Source organism: Urocitellus parryii, chromosome 11 (genome assembly GCF_045843805.1).
Source record: "Urocitellus parryii isolate mUroPar1 chromosome 11, mUroPar1.hap1, whole genome shotgun sequence".
Classification (NCBI taxonomy): Eukaryota; Metazoa; Chordata; class Mammalia; order Rodentia; family Sciuridae; genus Urocitellus; species Urocitellus parryii.
Genome location: NC_135541.1, coordinates 47,663,044 through 47,690,237, shown reverse-complemented (window position 1 = coordinate 47,690,237; position 27,194 = coordinate 47,663,044). Strand labels below are relative to the sequence as shown.

General features: G+C 38.3%; 2 protein-coding genes across 3 annotated transcripts in view; both read right to left on the bottom strand.

Annotated features, from left to right (window-relative positions):
• Positions 1-1,354: 1,354 nt before the first annotated feature.
• On the bottom strand, positions 1,355-12,090 carry Leprot (leptin receptor overlapping transcript). Its single transcript, XM_026411014.2, has 4 exons — positions 12,014-12,090; positions 8,942-9,017; positions 5,209-5,395; positions 1,355-3,510 (listed from the first exon to the last, which is right to left on the bottom strand). The coding sequence occupies exons 1-4, from the start codon at positions 12,027-12,029 to the stop codon at positions 3,394-3,396; spliced, it is 396 nt and encodes a 131-aa protein (XP_026266799.1). The 5' UTR covers positions 12,030-12,090; the 3' UTR covers positions 1,355-3,393.
• A 4,690-nt stretch (positions 12,091-16,780) lies between these two features.
• Positions 16,781-27,194, bottom strand: part of Dnajc6 (DnaJ heat shock protein family (Hsp40) member C6) — a 159,980-nt gene continuing 149,566 nt past the window's right edge. For both annotated transcript variants that reach the window (XM_026411021.2, XM_077790976.1), the window contains 4 exons: positions 26,837-27,100; positions 22,996-23,138; positions 20,231-20,407; positions 16,781-19,054 (listed from right to left, as the gene is read on the bottom strand). In XM_026411021.2, the coding sequence (XP_026266806.1) occupies positions 18,953-19,054; positions 20,231-20,407; positions 22,996-23,138; positions 26,837-27,100 (686 nt within the window). In that variant the 3' untranslated portion in view covers positions 16,781-18,952. The remainder of the gene's footprint in view (positions 19,055-20,230; positions 20,408-22,995; positions 23,139-26,836; positions 27,101-27,194) is intronic.

Here is a 27,194-nt window from a genome sequence, read left to right as displayed (position 1 = left end):
GCTGCAACACTAGGGTTATTGTAGGTATCCAGAGTGGTCAGATGTGGGGAGGAAAATCATATGTCATTCATTTTTTCAGTGCAGAACCTGATATTTGCCGTACTTAGAAAATTGATGAACAAGATAGGGAAGCTGAGGGAGAGCATGGGAGGAATAGATGAATTCTACATGGGGATGGGAGGCAAAGGGAGGGGGCAGGGGATTAGCAAGGATGTGGAATGTGATGGACATCATTATACAAAGTACATGTATGAAGACTTGAATTGGGTGTCGACATATTTTATATACAGATACAAAAATTGTGGTATATATGTGTTAAGAATTGTAATGCAAAAAAAAAAAAAGAACAGTGTTACCTTAGATTAGGTAGAGAAAAGTGATAGGAGGGGAAGGCAGGGGATCTGGGGATAAGAAAGAGCAGAATGAAACAGACATTATTACTTTATGTATGTATGTGACTGTAGGTCCAATGTGATTCTACAATATGTATAATCAGAAAAATGAGAAATTATATCCCATCTATGTATGATATATGAAAGTATATAAGTGCATTCTACTGTCATGTATAACTAATTAAAACAAGTAAAAAATTTTAAAAACATCAAACAACAGATGGCAAGAAAAAAAAAGAGGGGGAAGGTGACTGAAGTTGAAATAGGAAATACCTGGAGAGTGGGGTGCAGGCTAGGAGGAAGGTTGATGGTTGGGAGAACTGGTGAGCAAAACTCACAGAAGTATACCAGGACCATAAGGAGAAAAGGAGGTAGGAGGCATTGCAAAAAGTAATATCAGAAAGACCTTGTACTTAAGAAAAGTGAGGGAAACTTCCATTATTCTTTTCCCAAACAGTTCCTATTTCTAAGATCCAAAAACCAGACAAGTGGCTTCAGTATCACAGGTCAGCTATATTAAGGTTTAGCCTGACTTAAGAAGTTTGGCCTGGGAACTCAGTCACTAATTCATAGTAACACTGCTGTGGGAAAGTATTTCAGTCTACCTGTAAGCCAGGTGCCATGGCACACACTGTAATCCTAGCAACTCAGGAGGCTGAGGCAGGAGGATCACAAGATCAAAACCAGGAAAAGTGCCCCAGGTTAAATTCCGAGTACACTCTCCACACACACACACACACACACACACACACACACACACACACAAAGCCTACCTCTAAGACAGTTGTTTGGACTGTAATTGGAACTAGACAGTTGCTGCATAAGAGTACTAACTTGTTGGCAATTTTTTAAATGCATTCTCAATTTGAATATAATCCATATGCTCCGAATTTCCAAATATATTCTACGACATATAAAAAAAATGGAACATTTTATAAGGAAAAAAACATATCCAACATTTGTGTCATGACAAGACTTCTGTATTATACATTCATAGATGGTATACTTCCAACTGACATATATTATTTAAATGATAGTTGGGCACTGATATTTCTCTATTGAGACACACAGCAAATCTAATAATCTATCACTTCGAATGCTCTTTATGCAAATAGTTTGTATCATTCTAGAAATACAATCAAGAAGTAATGCTTTAAGCCTACATATTAAGGCTATCTTGGTTATATGAAATATGTATAAGCAACAAGAATACTTTTGCAAAAGGTACTATAAATTGGTCACTATTGCCATCTGAGGGAAAGAAAAACTATTACAAGCCAACTAGACATTCAAAATGGTATCTCAAAAGAGATTGCTATTATTCTAAGGCAGGACAGATTATTGCTTGAAACTTAATTTCAAAGCATTAAGAAATTCTCACTTTTTGTTATCTTTTAAGCAAGACAACATCAGAATAAAGTTTTAACATTAAACTTTTCTTGTGTTAAAAGTGAAATTTATTATAATACAATAAGTGCAAGTGTCATGATTAAAAATGCCAGTTAAAATTACAAAGTATCTAAGTAATTTTCCCAATGTAAATATTGCAAATAACTTCAACAATTCTATATGTACACAGAATATTAAAAAACATAAAATCACATACAAGGCCAAAAACCAACATTGCACATTATTCTTTTAGATATCACTTTTCTCTTCTGGTTCCAATATCACACCAACACACAAAGGGTGTGCTGATTACTAAGATCACAAACCTCAAGGTGGAAGTGCTTTGTACATATATCAACTACCACATTAATGTTTAAAAAACATTGGCTTTCTTCTTATCAAATGGTTCTATTTCTTATATTTTCTTTTCTCAATGGGTCTTGGACAAAAAGATGAGTTAGAAAAACTATGATCATAAGATACAATATGACATTTATTTCCAATGATTTATTTAAAGGTGGAGTAAAGTTTTGAATGAAGTACCATTAAGTACATCAACATGTAAATAAACTCCAGCAGTTTGCTTTTGACTTGCTCACTTGGCTCCAATATTTCTTTAGAAAGGAGAAGGGCAGAGCCATCAAGAAGAAATGGCAAATCAGAACTGCTGAGGAGTTGGGATAAGGTAGCATTAGGAAGGGGCTGGGAAGAAGTGCAAGACTAATAAGGGAAACTTAAAAGCGATGCCTATCTATTCTTCTCTCCTCATAACTAAAGCAGGGACTGGTTCCAGTCCAGCCTTCCTCTCCTGTATACCAATGGGGCTTGTGTTATTTTGTGCCCTAGCACTGTGAAAAAGGCACTGCCTTGATGTGAGGACTTTGCTTTCCACAAATTTGGGAAATAGCCCATATATTACAGTTTGGAACAGTTCACAAACACCAAAGAGAGTCTGAACTCCTCCTCAACATAACGGAATTTTTTTTCCCACAAATGAGCAGGACTCCCAGAGAGGGTAAGTGATCGATCCAAGGGGAAGACAAGGAAGCTAGGTGTGATGTTTATAACAAAGTTCCTCAAACTCTAATGTGAATATGATTCATTTGGGATCTCATCAAAATGCACTGGGTCTGGATGGTGGGCAGGGGAGCTTCAGATTTTATATTTCCAATAAGCTAGGAGATGCTGGTGTTCTTGGTCTGTGGACCACATTCTGAGAAGCAAGGGTCTACAACACAGTGGGAGCCAAGTGTTTCTGAGCTAAAAAAGACCTGCTTCAGTGTCTTCACCTATCTAAGCACACCTCTACACAAAAGGTTTAGATGGCCTGTATAAATGAGCAGCTGTCTAAAAGACTGTGTTAATATGTTTTTTGAGAACATAACTATGTGAACAGCCAAACAAATAACATATTTCAACTTCAGTAAAAGCAGTGGTCCATTATCTAGGAATTAAACTCATCTTTTACTTAGGAAGTCTTCCTTAAAGTGACCATGATATAAAGGTATAAAAAAAACAGCATATTAAATCCCATAGTAAAACGCCACATGTACACACATATACATACAGTACAAATCTTAAGGAATACAATGTTCTCTATCAAAATAAAGTGCTACCATTGCTCCCAGCTAAAATCATCTCCTCTTCCAAATACCAGGAAAAAACCTTGAATTGTAAGAAAAATGACAGCATTGCCTGCCAGCACAAGGCCACAGGCTCCCCATTTGATCTGAAACACAAGAAAAAAAAAAAGAATTAAATCCTTACTTTTGGCAAATCTCTACTATTATCTATATTAGAAACATCCAATGGAATATTACAGAAAGCTGCTAAAAGGCTTAGTAATGTAACAGGCGGAGGACAGTGAACTATTCAGTAATTAGTCTAATTGCTTCTGTGATACTTGTTAATTAAGTCTAGTATCATCCTTAACATTTTCCCTATTAGATATATTTCTCTGTTTATTTTCAATTGACATGACTGCCTTAAGCAAAATACTTGTAGTATGATTATAAATGGTTCAATTATAATATTGGTACTGAAAATTCTCTTTCATGGAAAACAGGAATTGGAGCATTATGGATCTGTTTGCTTTTTTCTAGGCAAGTAAAAACTTTAATAATAATCTGCATTCAAATGAAAACAGCTTTCCAACTTGGCAGAAGGTTTTACAGAAGCACAACTGGGGATGAGAGTACCCTCTAGTGGGCATTTTGTGCTTTAATTTAACCAACGGAAACATCAATGAAAGTTTCTTCCCAAAACATGATGGCAGTATTAAAAGGAAAAAAAATAAATATTTATAGTGAAACTAAGGAAGAGTTAGTCCAAGGCACAAGAAGAACAAGGCCATGACAATCTTGCATTGAAAATATTCAATTCTTTTCCATCATCTTATTAAAGTTGAAACTGGCAAGGAGTTCAAGATCCTTGCTAATTGGGCTTTACTAACATTACTAAGTTTAATCTCAACTACTCTTTTTTTTGTTCCATTATATTGGACTGTTCTCTATTCCATAACATGCATTTTCACAATAGGGTGCCATTCCATATAAAAGTCTTCTTTACTTTAATTAAAACCCTATTTACCTTTACAGGCCCTGTCAAATGTCAGTTATAATTTCTCTCTTCTTGGTGCTCCTCTGACATTCTGATCAGGTTTCAATTACTCTATTTAGTACATCTATAGTATACTTACCTATCAGGACAGTTTCTGTATTCTTTGGGAACAGAGACAGTATCTGACTCTTATTCCTGATGTTTTACAAACGGCAGAGATTCCAAAGATATTTGAATATTTAACAAATAAACTAGATTTGCACATACCTAACATTCAAAGCCCCAAATAAGAATTTCATGAAATTTAAATAGAGTTGAGAAGAATAAAAACAAAGAATAGAAAACACAGTGAACATCAATGAATCAAACAAAGTATACCAATAATGTGTGTTTCAGAGATAAAAATAAAATTTCTATGTCGGATGTGAAGATGTCATTTTATTCACTGTATCTTCTATAGATACATAGATATCCCTAAATGTATCCCTATTGTATTGAGAATGAAGCCCATGACCTCATTTGCAAAATAATTTGATATGATTTTCATTTAGTAATTAGATTAGTATTGCTAGTATAGTCTCTGTGTACTGCCTAATGACTCAACAGGGAGGGATTTAAGAACAATACCAGAGAAAGCTTAATGTAGAAAAAACAAGAAATCATGATCTGGCTAAAATTATAGGGGAAACAAAGAAAGCAATCTGAAAACATGGTCAAGATACTGATAAACAGATCAAAAGTAGAGAAAGTAAAAAATTTAGCTGGTCTTGAAAAAAAGTCTAAGCAACAAAAATGAAACTGAGGTCCCTAACACAGGCTTTTCAAATAAATTCTCAACACAAACAAAACAATAGAAGACAAAACTTACCACAGCCACACGTGCAAGAATAACAGGAAATCCAAAGGCAGAAACAACAATCCCAGTAGTGAAGAAATACGCCAGTTCCCGACAGGCACTACTGGTTGCATCAGAGTCATATGTGACTCTTTTGGCGATGAAATGGGGAATAGGGGAGATGGCGTGGAAAATCAGGACGAACAAGGGCCAGTATACACTGCCAGTTAGACCCAGAGGAGATCCAAAAAGAAAAGTCACAGTTAAGACATACTATTGCCTCAAAATAATTATTCTAAATGTCAAGTTCAAAAAATTAATGAATCAATTGTGAATACTATAATATAGGATGATTTCTACCAGGAATATGTTAGTGATGATTAAACTATTATTGGTTCATTAATATGTATATAGTTTATGTTAAGAAATGTCTATACAATGTATAATCAAGAAACATTGTTTTCTGTATAACTGAGCCACAATTTCTGTAAGAGCATAAATCTTAACAGTCATCTCTGTTTTCCCTAAAGAATCTAGTACAGTGGCTTGTACTTGCTAATTTAATGAAGATCTTTTGCGTGCATGTACACTTGAAGGCTTTCAATGATTTAGAATAAAACCCAAATTCCCTGCCCTGCTCCACAAAAACTTTCATGATCTGGTACCACCTACTTCTTCCATTAATTTTGCACCATATTCTCTTAACTTCATTCTCTTCCATTCATTTTGCACCATGTTCTCTTCATTCTCTCAACCTCTTAAGAGAATGAAGAGAATTCTCTTCATACTGGCCTTAGGGACTTTGTACTAGCTGTGCCCTTTGCTTACCATCCTCTTTCCTCTTCATAGCAATCATAATTGAAATGTCCCTTTCTAAAAGTGGCTTCACTGGCCACTCATTCTTAAGTACTTGAGGTCAACCTTGAGTATACCACCCACTTCTAATTTTCTGTAATGCTCCTATTCCCATCTGATATTTTCTTGATTATGAGAACAGAGACTAGATTTGTTTGGGTCAATCATTACTTATCTCCAGGGCCTACAATGAGGTTCTCCATTTATACTTGTTGAATGAAAGAAAAAAATAAATAAATTTTAAGTATGGAAGGTATGAAAACACATCAGTTCCCTAGTAAAAACATTATATGTACTCCAATGATTATTATGGTAGATCACAATAATACTATAATGCAAAATAATAAAACTATTCTTTCCAAATTTCACTACTTTGCATTTATTAAAAATTTTTATCATCTGATTTTCAATTGTATTTTCTCTATGCATACTTCAAAAATAATCTATTCATGTATAACTTAAAAAAACAATAAAAATAATCTTTTCTTCATCAGACATTTCTTATGCTTCATTCCTTAAGGGAAAAGTCTTTACTCATTTTTATAAATACACACCATAATATTACACATTACCACATTACCACAAAACTGTGATAACACTGACCCACCCAGAGAGCCAGCATCTCTGAGCAAGGGTGAAGCCATGATATTAAAAGTTTCCCCTTTCAGCCACAGTCATTGAGGAGGCAGGATGGTAACCAAAGAGCAGGGAAAGGGTCCTTCATCAAAAAAATTCAGGCTGGAATCACTGAGTTTAGAGTTCTAATTTTAAAATAGATTATAGTATGTTTCAAGAATAATCAAACAATATTGCGGCAAGGAACACTAATAAGAGAATCTCTAGATCAAAGTCCTCATTTTACCAACAAGGAAAAGAGAAAGAGGAAGAGCCTAGAACAGACCCAGCTGTCACCTGATATGCCCACAGCTAAGAGCTCTTAATTCTCCTGGAATACAGTGACAGTTTTTTGAAAAATAATCTAAAAGACTGTTTCCAATTATAGTAATTGGAAACAAGGTCTAACTAAGAGAACTGTTTATGTAGAAGAAAACTTGTTTATATACAAAACTTAAACATTAAACTTAGTACTAGTCAGTAAATGTGTAGGCCAAGGGCTTACAAATATTTCTGTAAAGATCCAAATGGTAAATGTTTGGGCTTTGCAAGCAATAAAGTCTCTGTCTCAACTACTCAACTCTCACTGTAGTACAAAACAACCCAAAATAGCCAAACACATGAAGTTGGCTATGTTCCAATAAAACTAGTTATAAAAAATAGGCAGCAGGTTATATTTGGCCTGTGGGCCAGTTTGCTGACATGTGGTATCATCATGAGTCACCATTGTGAAGACATAAAATTAATTTCTTTGTAATAGTAATGGATTTTTTTTTTTAACCTTACAGAGACAACGTGAGTGTTTCACAGAGAATTAAAACACCTGAATTTAGAACTAGTAAAGGAATGGAAAAACTTTTGGTCAAGAGAATCAGAACACGGATTTCACTCCCATCTCTGCCACTTATTTATTGCTGTATAATTTGGGAAAATCTTTAACTACTCCAGATTTTGGTTTCCTAGCTATGAGGATAACTTTTATCCCTAAGACTAGAATAAAGCAGCAGCTAGGAAAGTTCTGAACAAATATAAATTATTGCTTAGATTATATTTAGGAATTCCTGTGATAGTACTTTTTAATTCATCCACAATAAATTTGAACTTTTATCAATGTCGTTAACTCCAGTTGGTCTTAGTCACACCATCTTCTGTCAATTTGTTCAAGCCAATCAGCTGAGACATCCAGGAACTCGCCCTAGTTCGGTCTTGACATCAATTAATAATACCTATTATTTCTACTGCCTATACCACTCTCCTTTTCTCTCTATCCCACTGCCACAGGCCTCAGTTTTGTTTGGTTCATGATAATGGCCCCTTAGAATATTCTACCTGACTGTAGTCTCAGCACTTTCCTATCTAGTCTCACATTTTGGCCAGAATGACTTGTTAACAAAATGCCCTCCTGCCACACCCATTCTCAAGATATTTTCCCAGCTCCCTGCCTGCACTACAAAACCTAACCTCCTCCAGATGCTATGCAGAGGCTGATCACATACTTTACCAAACCTCCCTTTGTGAGCTGTTGAATAAAGAAAGTTGTTGACTGTTCCTTCTTCCTGGAATGCCCTCTATTGTTTCATCAGCTGGAGAAACTCTTATTTATCCACCAACTCTTACCTTAAATACCCCTGCTTTGCAGCTCTCCATGACTGTCCCCAGGAAACTGAGATTACTCCTCTCTCCCTCAACCTCTCTCTCCCTCTATTTATTTATTTATTTATTTTGGTACTAGGGATTGAACTCAGGGGTACTTTCCCACTGAGCTCCATTCCCGTCCATCTTAGGTTTTTATTTTGAGATAGGGTCTCAATAAGTTTCTGAGGTTCTTGCTAAGTTGCTGAGGCTGGTCTCAAACTTGCAATCCTCCTGCCTCAGTCTCCCCACCCACCAAGTTGCTGGAATTACAATATATGCCACTGTGCCTGGTTGAGATGTACTTTCTTGAAGTTCCCACTGTACTTTTGCACACATCTCCACTACAGGTGCTGTCTTTTGACTGAACAGTTTGCCAGTCTCTCACAACTATAACCAAATGCTCCTTAACCAAACTCATTCTCATATCCCCAGCTGGTCCAGGTAGGAGTTCAACAGTTTATTAAATGAATACATTTACTTTAAAAAGAACTCTTCTCTGCACCAATACACCTGACCCTGAATCAGGGACTGAATCCATAATTTTGGCTTCACTAACTCAAGAATTAGAGCTTGGTGCTAAATTGATCAAGTTCTCTAATTCCCATACTAATAGTAACAAAGACACACACAAAAAATAGTTCTTTTTGAAATGGTTACTTACCCATAATCCTCCAAGGCACATCCCAGCATAAGAAAAGTCAGCCCAATAGCCCCAGTGAAGGATAATGCCACAAGAGCTGTGAAATATAAAGCCAAGAGTTAAAAGTTCCATATCAGTGGTTCCCAGGAGGTAGAGGAGCCAGAGGGACTGAGGAGTGACTACTTATGGATACAGAGGTTTTCGGGGGAGGTTATAATCACATAACCTTGTAAATACACCAAAAGCCATGGAATTTTACACTAACAAGACTGATTTTATAGTATGTGAATACATCTCAATAAAATTTCCACTTAAGAGAAAAAAATTCCCAAATTTTAAGCAATGTAGCAATTTACTTATTTTATTGTTACTTTTGACTAGCAAATGACTATTATTATGAACTGGATGTTTGTATACCTGCTAAATTCATATATTTAGGTCTTAACTCCTGATGAGACAGTACTAGAAATGGGAGTTTTGGGGAGGTAATTAGGTTTAGAGGAAGTCATGAGTGTGGAGTCTCCATAATGGGTTCTTATCTTCATACACATACCCCCCCACACCATGTGATGATTCTAAAACAGCCATTATCAAAGCAGGAAACAGGCCCTCACCAGACAGCAGATCTGCCTGCACCTTGATCTTGGACTTCCCAGCCTTCAGAACTGTCAGAAAAAATGACCATAAGCCACCTAGTCTGTGTTCTATCTGTAATAGTAGTCCAAACCCACTCATTGCTCCCAACCTCACACTTCTTCTTCCCTTTGGAGGTTCTCCTTGAGGACCGACCAGAGCTGCAATCTTTCTTGCAAGTAAATCAGTAAGTCAGGGTGGCTCAGTACTTCTGACTTCACTCAATCTACCCTCTTCTCTTGAACTCTCTCCTGCTGTCCAAATGCAAATTCTTATCATCTCTTGCCAGCTGCCAACGGTAACTCTTCCAATCCATCCTCCTGACACAGCAAAGAGCTTTCAAATATACACACAGCTGGTGTCACCAATTTGCAATTACTTCCACAGCCTACAAGTTGTTCCACCACTTACCCCAACTTCTTTGCCAGCTTCAACCCTGCTCACTCTCTTTAAAAAAACAAGGCAAGTTCTTTCTTGCCCCCTGTCCCACATCACATTGTTCTCTCCACTGGAATATATTTCACTTGAGCCCTACCCCTCAGCAGATGAAGCCTTATGGAACTCTTTAGTTTATGTTTGAAGCACTGCTATTCTATAAAAACAGCCCTCCTCCTCCCTGGAATGGGGTTAAGCAATCCTATCTATATTAGTTTCCTAGGATTGCCATTACAAAGAACTACACACTGGGTAACTCAGAACAGAAATTTATTTTCTCACATATCTGGGGAATAGACTTCTGAAATCAAAGTGTTGACAGGCTGTATTTCCTCTCAAGGCTGCAAGGAATAGTCCTTTTATACCTTTTCCTAAATATCTAATGTCCTCAATCTTTAGTGTTCTTTGGCTTACAAATACATCACTTCATTTTCTCTCCTGTATTCATAGGATATTCTCCCTCCAGTTCCAAATTTTTACCTTCTTAGGATGTCAATCATTGCACTAGAGTTATCCTAAATCAGTAATAATTTGATGACATCTGCAAAAATTCTATTTCCAAATAAGGTCATATTCACAGACTCTAGGGAGTTTGAACTTGAACATCTCTTTCTGGGAGGCATGATTCAATCCACTACAACATCTATGTGTTACCACTGCATCTATGCACACTGCAGACACTTACATAGTAATATAATTATTTCCAGCCATCACTCAACAATAACATCTCATTTATTTTTTCACCCCAAATCTCCATTATACAGCAGTTCCTCAATAAAAATTGAATTCACTTATCTGCAAAATACTTTCTTCTCTTAGTCCTTTTCCGTTTCATATTCTATTTCCCTTTTTAATACAGCCAACATATACACATAAGTATTACTATTTGGTAGTAAAAACTGTAATACTGAGATATTTGACAACTGTTTTCTGCACTGGCTTCAAATGGATATATTAAACACGAGACACCGTTCAGGTAAACCAGGTTTACTCAACTGATATTGAGTATAAAAATCAGCCAGAAATAATAAAATGTGTCTGCTACCTATAGCTCACACACTCAGAAATTCATACTGAACACACATACACGCACACATATACATATACTACATACATGTTTATGTAGCAGATGTTGATTAACTGGAGAGGGAAGATCTTTGTGTATGAATTTCAAGAACAGAAACTCCTACCCAGAAACAAGTTATGCTCCTATTAGAAAGATCTGAAACGGAATGGTTTCCTACCCAAATAACAGGAAGCCTTCCAATAACTTCTTCCCCCTCATTCTTCTGAAGATGCACATATAAGTGTTCTTAATACTTTTTCCCCCCATCAATCGCCCAACGCAAAAACACATTCTGCATGTACACTACTTTCTTGTCTGTCTACAGATGAATACAGAAAACACTGAAGAAAGTAGTGTTAATATTTCACCTAATCTAGGTTCCAAGATTAAGAGAAATACAGCATTTCTCGGTGTTTGCCATTGACACTGGCCCGCAGTCAACTCTGCCTATATGGAAAAATCATTAGGAACAAGAGGATTAAGTTTTCCAATGCCCAGCACACTGGAGACAAAGCCTCCTCTGTAAGAAAGTCAACAAGGGAGGAAAACAGGAGAAGCGTTAGTTAGGGTGGACGTGTCAGGAAGTGGAACCTTTGTTTAAAAACTCGGCAGGGGAGAGCAAGCACTCCGAAGAACTGAGGAGAAGCCTGGGACTGATGCTCCCCGGGCTAGCCCCAGTCTCCCAGGAAGTCACCGCTCCCAGGCGCGGCTCCACTTCGGGGCCTAGGAGACGCCAGGAGAGCGAAGGTTTACGAAGGAGCGCAGAGGCTCCCCGAAACGCCCCTCCGCCCGCACCCCATCTTGCAAGGGAAGCGGGCGGAGGCTTCCTCAGCCGGAGAGGCGGGAAAGGCTGCGGGAAGCGATACCCCGCCAGCGCGCTGAAGGTGCAGTTCCAGACTGAACCCAGAGCTGAGGCAGCGACAACCGCAAGACAAGCGGGCCAGGGGTCGCGAATGTACCTTTAACGCCCGCCATGTCTCCAGAACTAGGGCCGCGGCTGCTTCCGGCTTCCTCCCACCACCGGGCCCCCGCCCTCGCCCCCGCCCAGGCCAGGCCCAGGCAGAGGCCGAGCCGCAGATCCCGAACCCGCCCCCGCCACGGCCCTGCAGGGCTTTGCCCCTGGAAGTACAGGGCTCCGCCCCTGCCACGCGGAGCCTCGCCTCTATTGGTCCTGATGCCTGACACTCACGGCCCCGCCCCTATCAGCCTGGGATCTCTTCCCGGCCACGCAGAGCCCCGCCCCCGCTGGTCCAGAGCCCCACCCCCAGTCTCAGAGCCCCGCCCCCAGCTCACAAAGTCCTTCTGCCTGCTCTAAAGCCCCTCCCCGGCACACCCATCCTATTCCTGAGTAATCTCTACGTCGGGTTAAGGCCCTCCTCTCAGGTCCTGAGCCCTCAAGGTATTCCTCGAACCCTCCCCAAGTTCCGCGCTCAATCTGTGGGTTGAGACTTCGGGCTGAGAGGCTCCCCTAAACTCTTCAGCTGGTTATCACCGCGATCCTGGCTGCCAGGAAACCTGCCTAAGATTGGAGACAGAGAAAATGGGGAGAAAGGAGAACACAGGAGGAAAAGTTACGATCAGTTGAGGATAAAACACCCACTTGCAAACCGTATTTTGCTTTCTGAGCCCCCTTGTGTGCGTATGTATGTATGTATTCGTGTGTGTGCCTGTTTGTATTTACGTGGCTGTGTGGGGTTGGAGGCAGGAGCATCAAGGAACAAGGCTGGAGGAGACGGCCCTCTCCTTAAGATCTTTACGTTTGCTTAGTCTCGTTTTACTTAATACAACGTTACTACTTTCAATAAACTAAAGAGCCGTCTCCCACACCTCGTTCACTTATACATCATACAGGCTTTTTTCTATATCGGAAGCTTTCAGGAACCTTTAAATGAATAAAACTATTAGTTTTGTACCTAGGAGCTCTCAAGTCTGAAGGTAACCAAGACTAATCTTTAGATCTCTTATTCCTTATTCACGGAGTTTTGTCTTGACCTTAGAAACCATCTAGTCTAAATGTTTCATTTTATCTTTAGGGAGAGAAAGTTAGAAGTGGTAGGATTTATGCCACATAGCTATTTAGAGGAGGTTGGAAAGTGGGGGGGAAAGGGGGGGGAGTTCTTCACTTAGTAAGAAAAAAATCTTATGCTGAGATTGCTATGAATGACAATATATTAAAACATTTTGGGAGAAACTACATTCTCCCAAACTAGATTACACTACACTGTTATAATTTTTCTACTTTAATATTGTTAATCTACTATGACTATTTTATAAGTTAAACTTTATCATAAGCATGTATGTATAGGAAAAAAAAAAAAACATAGAGTTGAGCACTATCTGCAGTTCCAAATATCCACTGAGGGTCTTGGAACATATCCCCTGTGGATAAGGGGACACCACTGTACCTGTTAGAGTTCCCAGGAGAAACTGCTCATCAGCCAAACCCTGATGAGGGTTTTTTAGCTCCTTTATAAAGCACTAATTTATTCTAGAGAGGAAATAGAACCTTTTCCATCTTAAATTAATGAGGATTTTCTATGGGATTAAATCATCTCATTCCCCCACCATTCTCAACCACCCACTGTGTCTGGGAAAGATCACATCTAGAGATTTGCTGGAAACTTCCATGTCAGCCTGAGGCCAGTCTCACAGAACAGAAATGACTCTGGAAAAAACTGACAAGACTTCAGAGTCACTGCTTGGTTTGAGTGTCAAAGGCTTGCCAATAAAATATGAAAGACACCGAGAAGCAAAAACTGAAATGTTTGCTCCAGGGTTATGTCTGGAATCATAACATTCTGAGACAGTGTTTGTCTCCAGTAGCTCTCTGACCACACCAGCTGTCCTTTTAGTTTACTGAACACTCTAGAGAGAAAGTCATCTTGCCAGGGGCTTTACCTATCTCCTAAAAAAATCTGCTTTTACTTTGCCAGATGTTGCACTGAGAAAACTGTTCTTCCATTTAGCCATTCTACATTTTCTCAAGAACAGAAAGTAAAACCTTGAATTCCTACCTCCAATCTGCCATCAGTAGATTACTTAGATGTATAAGATCTATGGCCTGGGTCATGCTGCCTAAGACTACCATATAATTCTTGGGATGAATCTTAATATTTTTTCCTTTCAATTCAATTCTCTCACTTTATGAGCGAGATTTTATCTCCATTTTACACACAGAAAAGCTAAGGCCTCAAAAGTAACTAGCCAACTGGAAAAATGAGATCAAAGTCCACAATGGATCTATGCACCAAATGCAGGAATTGTAGTAATTAGAAATAATAGTAACAGGGGCTGGGGATGTGGCTCAAGCGGTAACGCGCTCCCCTGGCATGCGCGGGGCGCTGGGTTCGATCCTCAGCACCACATAAAATAAAATAAAGGTGTTGTGTCCACTGAAAACTGAAAAATAAATATTTAAAAATTCTCTCTTTCTTCTCTCTCTTTAAAAAAAAAGAAAAAGAAAAATAGTAACATCTTTTGTTTAACAGGGCATTCAAACCATTTCTTGATTTGATATTCCCCTACCTATTTGTATCTTGCATATGATATACACAAAATATTGATTGAATTAACTATAAGTGGAAAAAGGTATGACCCCTCTCCTTCCATCATAAAAGGTCATGGTCATCATCCCATAACAAAAGATAGGTTAACAAAAGAAAAACATAACAAATTTATTTAATCTAGTTTTATGAGACACAGGAGTCTTTAGATTGAAGACCCAAAGACTCAAGATGAACTACTCATTTTTATGCTTATATCAATAAAGCATGGACAGTCATGTAGAAATATGGTTGATCAAAAGGGGTATGACCCAATAGTACTAGACTGAGGGTAAGCCCAATAAGGCCTGCCCAGGTTTGTCTTGGCCTCTCTATGTACACTTTGTTCCCCTAGGGCATGGAGGAGGACCCTTTCTGAAATACGGATCTTGAGACCCACTATCAAAAAAAGTAGGTTAAAGAATTTATTTATGGACAACTCTTAAGTGGGGAAAGAAACAGTAATGTTTTTAGGTTTTATGGCTGGCATGAGGGGGAAAGGGTTCTGGTTTCTATGACCACTTCAGGGAAGAGGAATTCTAGCTTCTATGGCCTGTCTCTGGGAAGAATTCCTGATGAGAAACAGGAGGGCAGGAAAAGGTCAACAGAGGAAGTTTGCTTCTGCAGCTGCTTCTGAGGCCTTGACTTTGTGGTACCAGTTTCTAAGTCCCAACACAAGAAATATTAGTAAGAATACCAAATATAGTATTAACTCTCCCTACCCTGCAGAAAACATCTACCTCAAACCCAACTCAGAGAAACTTCTGTGTTCCCACTTCCTAAAATGGGATTTACACAACCTTCCTCTTAAAAAAAAAAAAAAAAAATCTTTTTTCCCTAAGAATTAAGTGATAAAGAAACACACACAAAGCAGTACATGGAAAATAGATGCCAGGTTTCATATTTGCACTGGGATGGGATATCAGGTCAATGCATGATTTAAACACAAGTATGACAGAGCACTAATTAAAATCAGTAAATAGTTTTCCTTCTTAATTATCAGCCACCACTTCTTGTGACACAGCCATTCCCTTTATAGAACCTACAGTGCAAAACTATTCATTATGTACACAGGTCTCTTTCAGTCCAAGGAGACAGGAATAAGTGTCAAGGTGTAAGTTACTTTCATTTGCCTTTTCCTACTGATGTTATACACTCCCCACAACCTGAGGTTTCATTTGAATTCCAGCCCTAAGGCTGACCGGAAATGATACACTTTGTCTTATTATCAGTAACAATAACAGTAGTTATGATAGTACCCTCTTGATAAGAAGTGACACACACAGTCCCTAATTCTTCTACCACGGGGGCCTTAGGATTTTATTTTACAAGTAATAAAGACTTAGAGAGGTTAAGAAACTTGTCCAATATAACAGTCTGTAAGTGGAAAAAAGAATTCAGACCCAATCATTTGGTCTCAAAGCAACACATACCACTATGTCCAAACATAATGGTTTATCTTTAGAAAAATCAAAATCTGCTTTTTGACCTAAATTCCCTGATCAGTATTTCCAGCAGGAACTGACCTGTTGCTGTGATAACTGTTTCAGGAATTCAACTTTTGTGCTCATTCCTTACACCATGATGTTTCTTCAGTGGCACTGGGATCCAACTTCAGCAATCTCCCAGATGTAGACAGTACAGTGATGGGTCATATACTTTGGATTTTCAGCATGAATCTGCAACTTCTGTCCCTAAAGAATTAAAATATCTGAGACTTTCTATGATAAAGCCTCAGACTTCTAGGATTGATTTTGGAGTATCAGCACAGAAATGCACTTTTTAAAATCCATTAATATTCTAAGAAAGGTAAGAAAGGAGACCAGGATTTCCATGCAGATTCTTTTTGAAACACAATATTCATGTAGCATGATCAGTGTATTTGTGTGTGTGTGTGTGTGTGTGTGTGTGTGTGTGAGAGAGAGAGAGAGAGAGAGAGAGAGAGAGAGAGAGAGAGAGAGAGATATGGAAGGGGAGAATAAAGTACAAATCAAGAAATCCTGTCAAGTTATACTTTGGTGCAAATGTATTATATGCTTTTCATATTCTTTTCCCAGAACTTCAGAAGTGAATCACATCAGAAAGTATAATTCAAGTTTGTCATTGAGTGCAAAAATAACTTAGGTTTCTAAAAATATTTTGGAGCCATTTAATATACATTACAAATATTTTAGACCAATCACATTTTGTTGTGTATAACATATTTACAAAACAAAAAAAAATATATTACAATAAATATGAATGAAACAGTGAACCTGATCAACAACAAGCTCTGTCACAACCGGATATTTAAAAGGAATGCAAAAAACCTGTTGGTCTGCATTTGTTAAGAGTTTTGAGATAAATAGGGGTCCAGAATTATAATGTATCTGGAAAACAGAGGGGGAGCCCCCCAAATTTAAATAAGATTCTTTCTCATTGCTAATTACATAGTGTTTAATGATGTTTTAAACTGTGAACATTAATGAATTATCCAAACATGATACAAAGCTAATATATAGTTCTATCATTTCAAAATGTACGTGACATCCACATAATAGCCTTTTAATTATTATCATTATATACTGTAGTTCACACAATATCTACAAATGTGAATGAGAAAAGAAAAAACAGGTCACAGCAACATGTCTCACATTCCAATTTTAAATAAGACAAGCACATACTGGATCAAACATTATTTTATAATACGTTAATAAATAACACCTAATTTGTTATGGTTACCTCGAACAGTTTACAGCTGCATATTTAAAAAGAGAACATTTTCTGCAAGTTTCACATTGTCAGTGAAATAAAATAAATAATGAACCTTTATAACTAAAAAGAGAGAGAGAGAGATTTGTGTAGAACCTAAAGTATTTTTGACATGCTGCTTTTCCAGTACAGTTTGCCACAACAAACTTAAGACAGAAACAAACAAACAAACAAAAAAACCCAATGATTGTCTTTTGAAAACAATTTTTGAAAGCTTTCACAACAATTGAGCATGAACTTTTAAAGACCAGCATGAAAATCTTCTTGCCCATCTGCCTTGTGCACGTGCTCACCAAGGATCTACCGAAATCACAGAAGAGCAAACAGATGACTCCTCCAAATGAGAAGCTGCCAAAGCACTGAGCTGAGATCCAGCCAGTCTGAGGTCTGGAAAAGTTTCATTCTTGCTTTGTTTTCCCAAAGGTCCCTATGTGAATGCTGCTCCTATGGACCCACAGCTACTTTTAAAACCATAAACCCCACTGCAATAATCCAAAGGATCCAGATTCACCAGAGGAGAAGAGGGGACCTGGTTCCTCAAAGCAAATCCCAAGCTCCGTGACTCTGTTGAGGGGCACGCAGCTTACTTCCCACGACAGTTCTCTTCTACTCAACAGTATCAGGGCTGTTCTTATGACAACCACTCACAAACTTGGTGTTCACCAAGTCCATACTACCTATTGGTCCTGACAAATCATGAATGGGCCAAACTGCTTTACAATCTGTTTTCAGTTAAGAATGTTTTCTTGGCTAAGTAAAGAAAAACATTAAGTCTTATGGAAAAATTAGGAGGGTCTTTCAAACCAGGTTTGGAGTTGTGATAGCATTAAAATTTTTTCTTTAATCAACTACAGTTTTCTAAAGGGACAGGAAGAGAGCAGCCCAACATCCTGATAGAAATAAAGATTTCTATAGCTTCACAGTCCCTATTTTCTTTAGCCAATATTTGCACTAAATTGTAGCTTATCCAAGAAGAGTGGGTGGCAATCACTGGAATACAGAATAATCCCTTCCCTCAATCTAACATCATTTATAGCTGTTAGTGCCCTTAACCAAAAGACACAAAAGATACACTGTTATGCTGAAGGCCATAGTAAATTTCCATTTTAAAAAAATACTTGGTGATTCTGTTCCTGGAAGTTTTGTAAAGCCATCACTCAAATTATGTATTTCCAAGAGAAATTAAAAACCATTCTTTAAAACTATCAAGAAATCCAAGTAATTCTATTATCACTTTTGTTCATTAATTTTACTCTCAGACAGTGAGATGGAGTGATGCCTTTACCTTTGGTGGCCTCAATTTTCCATTCCCCAGGCAAAATGCTGAGTTGGCTCCCCAAAGGGCAGGCTGGAATGTTGTATCCCTGCAAGATCATCTCACTTAAAGTTCCTTTCATGCTTTGGATCTTTTTATGGCAGGGACTTTGAAAAACCAAACATCCATATTCTTTATATCATGAGAAACTAATTCATGAGTAATTTGACAGTTAGTTTAGTACTGGAAATATGTTATTGGTATTTTTGGTTCATCTGTGAAAACCTCAGAATTGTGATACACACTAAGCATTAACAAAGGTCTGCAGCCAAGATAGAAAAGCTCACAAATTAATACAAGGGCTTTTGGCCTTGGTTTTCAAATTCAGACCAGGCATCATTTAGCTCCATGAAAATCATCTTTGCATATTGTTCATAGGGTTGCCCAGTAGCCTATAAAAAAGAACAAAAACATACATTTAGATATCACAGATAAAAATTATATTTATATTCGGTTCACTGCTAATATGGGTTCTACATAATTTCAATGCTTTTCTATTAAGTCACTTTTCTTTTTTATTTTAATCTATGTGATTATATTACTATGACCTCCACTGGAAATTCACATAAGGTAGTAGTAATTCATCCATAAGATTATAGAGAGCTTATTCGGCAACAAAAGATGCATCTCCATTTTCCAAAGGTATCTACCAAATCCTAAAGCTTAATGACAGCCTGTTTCCAACGGATTGCATTTCTGAACTCTTATTTTCCAATTTCTAATGAAGTTAAATTCTTTGAGACTCATAAGAAGGGCAGACAGGATGTAAAATGTTTTGGGGAACAGCTAATGCCCTTTCAAATGATTGAAATTCAAATATTAATGTTGTTTCTTATTAAATTCTTCTATTCGGAGTAGTCAGAAAAAGTATGGAGAGTCAGAAATCAAATACAAGGAACTAAAGCAAATGTTCCCAGGAGAGGTTTTCCATGATAACTTCACATCAGATGACTGGTACAGTTCATCTGACAGCCAGATGACTCTGGTCTGTTTCTATGGATTATACTGACTGCAACTGGGCTGTGAGGTAGCTGAAGTTTCTGATAGTTTGTAGCACTTGTGTGCATATGTACATGAGAGCCTAAATAGACAGTATCAAAATAATGATGATTTAAATCATCAAAATAATGATTTAAAATTTTCCATTTTAAAAGTCTCGTCGATTCTCACCAACTCTGCCAACTACATTCTAAAGAGTTTTCAATACAATCCTAGCTAGCCATTCTGCTAACATCTTCCAAGGAGAAAAGTTTTTGCTTGACTGGCTCTCAGCCCAGTGATATGACTATAGGTCAGCATTACTTCCAAGCCCTAACACTAAGTGACTGGTGACTGCACATCTCTGTAAATCCCTCTTGCATTATTCATATTATATAGTTTAATTTCTTTTTGCCCACTTCATGAAGATTAACTATTTAAATATCCCATTTTAACCCACGGACTTATTAGTTTTATTGAATAAATGGACTAATCAACCAGCGAAGTCAAGGTGTTTTGTGTTGATACGTGCTCATAAAATAATGAAATGAGGCTCTGACAAGTGAGACAACAGGGCAGGCTGCACTCACTTTATCTGGATGCACCACCAGCACAGCTTTCCTGTACACTTTCTTCACCTGCTCCGGTGTCACCAGGTCTGCCATGCCCACTGGTTTCCACTTGGTTTCCCCAGCCCATAGCACAGTGTGCATCGTGGAGAGAAGGGCTCTGATATTTCTCTCTTTGCCTTCTATCCATTCCAGAATCTATAAACACAGGATTAAGAAATTCAGATGTTTTTTAGTCCAGAAGTTTTCTACCAGGACTCTTACCATCATCTGTCCTGCTCCAGTGGCATCAAATACTTTAAGGTACCCGGCATGTTCCAAGTTTCTTCTACCTGGAATGCATTTTCATCCCTTTTTATTATTTTAAGATAGGACTTTGCCTAAGCTGAACTTGAATTTGTGATCCTCCTGACTCAGCCTCCCAAGTTTCTGGGACTACAGATGCACATTACTAATCTTCAAAAAGCCTGTCAGAAATTTCACACAGATCATTTCTGAGAGTTTGAATTCTTTCCTCATTACCCCTTCAGTTAATTATATACTCTGAAAGTATCCATGAGGTGACGCCCACTTCAGTTTTGTTTCCTAAACTCAATAAATATCTCTTTTTAAAAAAGCCAAACTTGTATGGGCTTGTATGTACCTTAAACACATTCCTCTCATGATATGTGCTTCCCTTTAATGTAACTGTGTGTTCATCTTTCCCTGCCATTAGGCAGAACTGTTGGAGAAAATGTACTGTTACTTACTTAACTACTGTATCTCAGGAACCAATAATATACCTGACACAGAGTACAGCTCATAAAGGCTTATTAATGAATCGATCCATTTAGACATTTATTCAAACGATGAACATTCATGCTTGTACAAACGAGGTGATTAAGTTGAAGGAATCATAATAATGCAACTGCAGTTTGCACCTAATAGCGAGTGTTTGCTGTTGACGAGTGGTTCAGTCATGGTTAATGATGATTACTTTTCTAACAATTGAATAACCAAACATGGTTTTAAAAAACAACTTTATTTTATAAAAATCTGTCAAAGTTTGCTTCATGAATAAAGATCACAGAGACAGAGCATAAAGAAATAATATTCTTTTTTGGAAAGAATAGTAAACCTCTGTGATGTTATCTGACATGAAAATCAAATGCAAATGAGAAATCATACATTGTTCTCAAAAAATATTAGAAGATCTATGCATATACATCTAATATTCAGATATGTCAGGAAATGATGGAGAATAGCAATATTTTTTTTCAAAACATAAGATTGATTTGATATAAAAGCCCTGGTTTGGGAGAAAGATTAGACCTTGATCTTTCAATTTATTATACTGTCAGCATGTATACTGTCATCATGTAGCAATTAAGCCTCTCCATCTGTGATGAACATTCCAGTTACCTTGATATTTACAACCTCTTCCACCACTTCACACCTTCTACCAGCATAACCACCCCACTGTCTCCAAGCTAATCTTCATCCACCTGTCTACACACACACAAGAGCCTCATTTACAGTGTTTATTTCCTCACCTATGAAATAAAGGCATCAGCATCACTGATCTGCAAACTTAAAAAAAAAAATTAAACGTTCCCCCCCAACTCAAATTAAATCTCTCACCTAGACCTTCAAAATCAAAAAGTAGAACTTCTCTGACTTAAAAGTAGAGAAAGTTATTGGGGAGGCCAGGATGCACACTTCCCTCAGCCTCCCCCTCCTCCACCTCAAAACTTCTAGGTCTGATGCTATAAGAGTGGTAATTCCTGGGTGTATAAACATTTCTATCAACAGAAAACAGATGGTGAGGGCTTCAGTCAATTAAAAAAAAAAAAACCTTTCAATGTAGAAAGAGAAATACAAACAATACATTCTTCCCACCAAATTCTACACCATTCACCTTTAAAATCTGAATGCCATCTGAATAACAAAACCATATCATAAAGCGTGCTACCGCTATCTCTGATCATACCACTGGCTGTCAAGATGGCACTAGAACAGGTTCTGATGACGCAGGTTAAAGTTAAAGAGGGCATTGCTCATCTGAATAGGGAAACAAAGGAAATCTGTATTTATCAAACCATGAAGTAAATTTTATTTTATTAAAGAAACTAAGCAGCATGTGCAACCCTCCCCAAAGCCACTTAGCTATTAAAGGGCATGGCTGGGGAAGGGAAGGATAGGACAACATAAAGAAACAATCAAATATAAATTAATAGAGAAGTGATAGGAAGTCTAATAGAGGAAGGAGAATGGGAGAGGAGAGAGAGGACAGGAGGGAAAAAGAGAAGGGAAAAGGGGAGGATCCTGAACTGAAATCAATTTCCATGCGTACATAAGTTTGTCAGGATGAATCCAACTACTATGTATAACCAATGGAAGGGTAACTGATGTGATACAGCAATCTGTATACGGGGTAAAATTGGGAGTTCATAACCCACTTGAATCAAACTGTGAAATATGATGTATTAAGAACTATGTAATGTTTTGAACGACCAACAATAAAAAAAAAAAAAAAAAAAAAGCAGCATGGTGGTACTCAATCACAGCTTCAGGGACCAATTGAAATAGTGTAGTTGCCAGAACATGATGCCTTCCAGTGGTACTGTGGCAGAACGTCTGTGCCCTGTCCCAAATTCATATGTTGAAATCCTAATACCCAAAGTGATGGTATTAGGAAGTGGGGCATTTGGGAGATGATCAGACAATCGTAATGATGGCTCCACACCCATGACTTTGTCACAAGACCTTGTGGTGCAGGATAATCATACTGACAGGAACTCACTCACCTTTAATTTCTCAGGATCCATTTCCTTAGCCATTTCCTCCTTTCTCATCTCAGCTATTGTTCGAGGTCCCTTTTTGTCTTTGTGGGCATTGAAACCTTGACTAGACAGCAGGTCTTCAAAATCAGCTGCTTTTTGTTTCCCTTCTGCAATATAAGTTTTGAAAATCACTACAGGTTTTATTCTTAAACAGAATATCATCATGATCTCATAGGACTTGGGGGCTTCAAAGTGCTTTTACGTGTATAAATTCCCCTTAGCCCTCACATTTTCCCTGAGTAAGTATAGAGGGCAGGCTCCGAGTTACTCCATGATGAATAGAACATAGTTTTCACGCTGTGCCATGAGTCACTCCATTTTGAAACAAGTGCTGGGGTAGAATGACTCTACCCCTTGTTTGCACAAAAAGCCACCATTTTCCTAGCACAATAATAAAGCACAAATTAATAACTAAATTGTGCTGATAAAAATGATCACCTATAGGCCGGGACTGTAGTTCAGTGGTAGAGCACATGAGAGTCCCTGGGTTCGATCCTCGGCATCACATAAAAATAAAAAATAAATAGAATAAAGGTATTGTGGAAAAAATATTAATAAAAATGATCACCTATGAACTTATATTGAATTAAACTGGAAGCACAAAAATGCATAGGTGTATCAAATCCATATCAGAAAAAAACAGGCCCGACTACTATATGAAGCAATCCCTTCACATGAGAATATAAAAGGAGGAGCATCCCCAGACTGGACACAATGGTACACTGACCCCATCACCTGGTTACTTGTCATGAGCCTTGTCCAGGAATATCACCACAGCAACAAACCTTCCAATTACCTGCTCCTAGGCTTCAGCTCAGTGAAGTTTCTCCTGTACATGATGACAACTAATGGGCCTACTCCAAGCTGATACCTCAAGCTGATGCTTCAAGCTGATACTCTGAAGCTGCCATGCATCCAAGCCCTGGCCTACAGGAAGTTCTATACTCTAACAGCTCTCTACAGTCAGTTCTATATTCTGACTGTTGGTTTGTACTCCAAGCTGATACCTCAAGCTGATGCTTCAAGCTGATACTCTGAAGCTGCCATGCATCCAAGCCCTGGCCTACAGGAAGTTCTATACTCTAACAGCTCTCTACAGTCAGTTCTATATTCTGACTGTTGGTTTGTACTCTTATCTGACCACCAGCAGTGACTCTCACATTTGTATCTGCTCTCTGCCTTTGCTCTCAGTTCAGTCTCCTGAACCCCCTGTGGCCACCTTGACCCTTTCTTAGTCTTTCTGTAACCTATAGATATCATTGTGTGGAGCAAGATATATGACCTGAGTGTCATGGATATTAGCAATTAATTATGTGGAGCTGAGGATCGAGCCCAGGGACTCACATGTGCTCTACCACTGAGCTACAGCCCCAGCCCATAGGTGATCATTTCATTAAGATTGGAATAGAATAAAAGAACTTTCGATTTCCCAGTCTATGACTGTTAGGTGACACAATATTTGGTCAATAGCAAACAATGAAAGTGGTGTAGATTGTGAATTTATTGTTATTCAATAAATTCTGACATTGTGGAAAGACACAAACATGTTAATGGTATTGCTTGTGTACAACTGTAAGGTAAATCTCATGGCCATTTTGTAAATGAGGAAAATGAAGTATAGAGAACTTAGGAGACCTATTCAGAATCATATATATGTAGCAAGGCTAGGACTGGCATCTGGATTGTTCAATTCAATTCAATTCCATTCCCACTGTACCTTCTTTTCAGATGAAGATACTCATGATTTTCCCCTGTTATAATTAATTAGTATCAGTGATGGGACAAAGTTTGGGTTTTGGTATTTGAAATCTACACGTGCTGCCACTTCCTTGTCCATACCCAGCTGCTAGATCTCATTAATCGTAATGCTTTTCCCCCACCAGTGTGGTTCAATCCAAGGCACCACATAAAAATAAAAAATAAATAGAATAAAGGTATTGTGGAAAAAAATCTATTCTGCAACCTGCTTGAAAAAGCAGCCTTCCATGATGGCAAAGAGCAAAGACTGAAGTCAAACCACCCAGGTTTGAATTCCAGCTCTGCTACTTAGCAATTTGAACTCAGGCAAGTTATTTATCATTTCTAAGCCTAAATTTCCTCATCTGGAAAATGGGGATGTGTTAAAAATATTACTTGCCTCATAGGGTTGTTGTGAGAATGAATGCATTAATAGCTGCAGAGGTTAGAATAGTACCACACTATCTGTTTGTTAAATTAAAACAAAATAGAACAAAAACACAGCAATCCACCCAGCTAACATCAATAAATAAAAGTCAGTTTCTTAGTTGCTATTCATTTATCTTTTCTAGACTGGAAACCATTGTGGACCCATACTTGAACGTCCACACCTTAAAATCTAAGTGCTCCAAGACTAGGGGTTTCATCTGTCTTGCTTACTGCCATATACTCAGGGTTTCCTACAACAAAGATGCTCCAAGACACTCACTCAACATATACTCAAAATAAAAATGGAGGGTGACCACTTGACTTTATGGAGTTGTCCCAGGAATTCCCCTGCTAACCAAAGAATAAACATGATGTCACATCTTCCTGACATGAGTATTTCCATCGTGTTACTTTTGAAAAGGCATCTGTTTCACAGTCATGGAGCATGGCAGGGAAGAGTAGGGGTTCTAGAGCCAGATTTTTTGGGACTCAAAAACTGGCTCTCTCACAAGATGAATCAATTTGAGAAATCACTTTATAGATCTGTATCATAAATCCTTCATCTACAATAGGGAGTTGGTTTTGAAGATTACATGAAATAATACATCAAAAAAAAAAAGCCAAGAATAGCACCTAGCCTGTAGTAAGTACTTGATAAATATTGGTTACTGCTGCTGTGAAGAGTAGAAGAATTGCCTTTTTCCATGTTCCATAGAGAGAAAGGCCCTCAACCTCACCACAGGGTATGATCAAATCAACTGAAATGTCAGGTGTATCAAAATAGGTCTTTTGACAACTCAAACCTAACCATTCTGTTATGTAAAGTGTATTATTTTTTACTCATTATCAAGAATCCCGGGCTGGGGATGTGGCTCAGCGGTAGCGCGCTCGCCTGGCATGCGTGCGGCCTGGGTTCGATCCTCAGCACCACATACCAACAAAGATGTTGTGTCCACCAAGAACTAAAAAATAAATATTAAAAAATTCTCTCTCTCTCTCTCTCTCTCCTCTCTCACTCTCTCTAAAAAAAAAAAAAAAAAAAAAAAAAAAAAAGAATCCCATCCAGAGCATCCTCTAGCATTAGTGGTAGCACCAGCAAAGATGCCCCAGATCTCAGGAATCCACTAAACAGAGAACCAAGAAGACCAAATGTTCAAGACATGTGCAGTCCTTTCATTGGGACCCAAGAAAAAACCTGAACCCAGTTTTTAAAAAGATCTCCAACATTTTTTTCTATACCCTCATCCAAAGGAAACAGAGCTTTAAGATCCATCCACCCTTCTACCCACAACCGTTCAAGATCCATTTAGTGCCTACCCTATGCCATATACTATGCTAGGTTCTATTGATAATGTGCCAAATAAGACACAGTCCCTACCATCCATCTGATTCCACTTCAGAAAGGGACAGACATAAACTAGCAATCACAAAATGGTGCACATGTTTGGGAGCATAACAGACCCAGGATGCTCCAGGTACCACCTGAGGAGTAGGAATCATGAGGTGTCTCTACAAGATTGTCTTAGAAATTACTAGAATTGGTTTGTTTTTTTTTTTTTTGTCGCCTTCAGATACACAAACTAAGTCAGTATAACATCACAGGCCACTCAATATCTAGGCCCCATGTCGTCATCCTTACCCAAATTAGTTGATCCTTTCCCACGCTCACTCTGGCCTCCAGGTGCAGCTGAGAAGCTCACGTTGTAATTGGGTCGGTTCTGAGGAGAGGAGTGTGGCATGCTGGCCTGTGGCTTGGACTGTGGCTGCTGCCAGCTATAGCTACTTCCCTGCTGCCATCCTCCACCCATGGGCTGGGGAGATGCTTTCTGTGGTGAGCTGAGAGGTGGAAATCCTCCACCCAACCCAGTTGGCGTGGTGGGTTTGCTGGCAAATGAAGAGCTACCTACAGAAAGAAGGGGAGAAAGAAGGGAAGGCTCTTTTGAATTACCTCTAACTCTTGCAACTCAAGATACTGTTTGCAATGACTTCAGTGAAAA

What these genes read in the sequence shown, in the direction of transcription:
- Leprot (XM_026411014.2), bottom strand. An exon ending in TGTGCCTTGGAGGATTATGG is followed by an intron (nt 5,396 to 8,941) that starts GTAAGTAACCAT and finishes TCTAACTGGCAG; the next exon opens with TGTATACTGGCCCTTGTTCG. An exon ending in TTCTTGCACGTGTGGCTGTG is followed by an intron (nt 3,511 to 5,208) that starts GTAAGTTTTGTC and finishes CTTGTGTTTCAG; the next exon opens with ATCAAATGGGGAGCCTGTGG.